Genomic DNA, 1357 nt, shown 5'->3' with positions numbered 1-1357 from the left:
AGTTCACAATAAATATAATAATAAGTCTAGAAAATACGAAACAGTTAACAATACGAAAGAGTTCACAATAGATCAATGGTACACAATGGCTGATTTGTTCAGACGACAGAGCATGATCTAAGATTCCGGCCCTCAAACATAGAATAGCCAATCTCTTACGATCCGCTGCCCTCTTGGTTGGCATAGATCACAATTTCTCCACCACATCATTCAAACAAACCTTCTTAAGTCCGAAAGTCTTTTTTCCTGAATTCACTCTTCTTGAAACTCTCCCATTCTTCTGGATATTCCCCGCACTTCAGACCAAATATAAGTATGTGTTCAATGATCGAATATCGCACGGACACACCATTGAGCACGAACCACAGCTCCTTCTCATCTTCCACTTTAACGGAGCGGTTAATGAGAACTCCCGCAGGCGCCATCTTTAACTGTGGGTCCCACTGCACATAGAATAGATGTTTGAACTGTGATTCTTTCTCGAAGTACGTCCATTCCTCATTTATTAGTACTTCTTTAAGCGTCTTCAATGTCTCATAGGGATAACACTTCATATTGATCTTCGAAGAAAACTGAATGTCTTCGAATTTGTAGACAAATGGAAGCTGCAAAATAAAATAATTGTTCGTCATTCTGATCTTTGTGACCTGGGACCTGAAACCCGTGACCCGTGACCCGTGACTCGTGACCAGTGACCCGTGACCCGTGTGCTCTTTGTGCTCTTTGTGAGTTATATTATCATGTTACCATATAAATCCCTGTGACCCATGTGACATGTGATCCACATGACCTTGCGACTTAGAAAATCATTAAACTTAAAAAGGTATTTCGAAATCTCTCACCCACACCTTAACTTTCTATTTCGGATTCCTAAAACCCAAATTATATATTTCAAAACAAAAACCCTAATTTTAGATTCAGAAACCCCAAAACTCTAATTTTCAATTTCGAAATCCCTAAACCCTAAATTCCAGGATCAGATTACAGAAGAAAAAAAGGAGAAGAAGATGCAGAAAAACCTATCGTTTGTAATGGGAGATTTTTGTCCGACGATGAAGATGATGAACCGACCTCAGACCCAGACGAAGACGAAGCAGAAGGGACATGTGTTCTTGGATCCATGGGTGTTTGATTTTTGAAAATCGCAATAGATATACAGAAATTGCAAGGCGAAATCTTCAGAGAAACAACGGTTCTCCAAATTTTGCAAGAGAGAGAGAGAATTTTCGAAATTGCAAGAGACAGTTTTCGAAATGGCAAGAGAGAGAGAGAGTTTTCAAAATGGCAAGAGAGAGAGAGTCTTTGACATAAGAGAGAGTGGGAGGGGACTCGGGCAGAGTGGAAGGGGAGGGGAGTT

At 40.2% G+C, this 1357-nt stretch overlaps 1 protein-coding gene across 1 annotated transcript; it reads right to left on the bottom strand.

The window, feature by feature from the left end:
• Positions 1-224: 224 nt before the first annotated feature.
• On the bottom strand, positions 225-1122 carry LOC104815123. The gene is made up of 2 exons (XM_010543445.1): positions 1072-1122; positions 225-605 (listed from the first exon to the last, which is right to left on the bottom strand). The coding sequence occupies exons 1-2, from the start codon at positions 1120-1122 to the stop codon at positions 225-227; spliced, it is 432 nt and encodes a 143-aa protein (XP_010541747.1).
• Positions 1123-1357: the final 235 nt, after the last annotated feature.

The sequence above is a fragment of the Tarenaya hassleriana genome, unplaced genomic scaffold (assembly GCF_000463585.1).
Source record: "Tarenaya hassleriana unplaced genomic scaffold, ASM46358v1 Cleome22, whole genome shotgun sequence".
NCBI lineage: Eukaryota > Viridiplantae > Streptophyta > Magnoliopsida > Brassicales > Cleomaceae > Tarenaya > Tarenaya hassleriana.
This window is presented reverse-complemented; position numbering and strand designations above follow the sequence as displayed.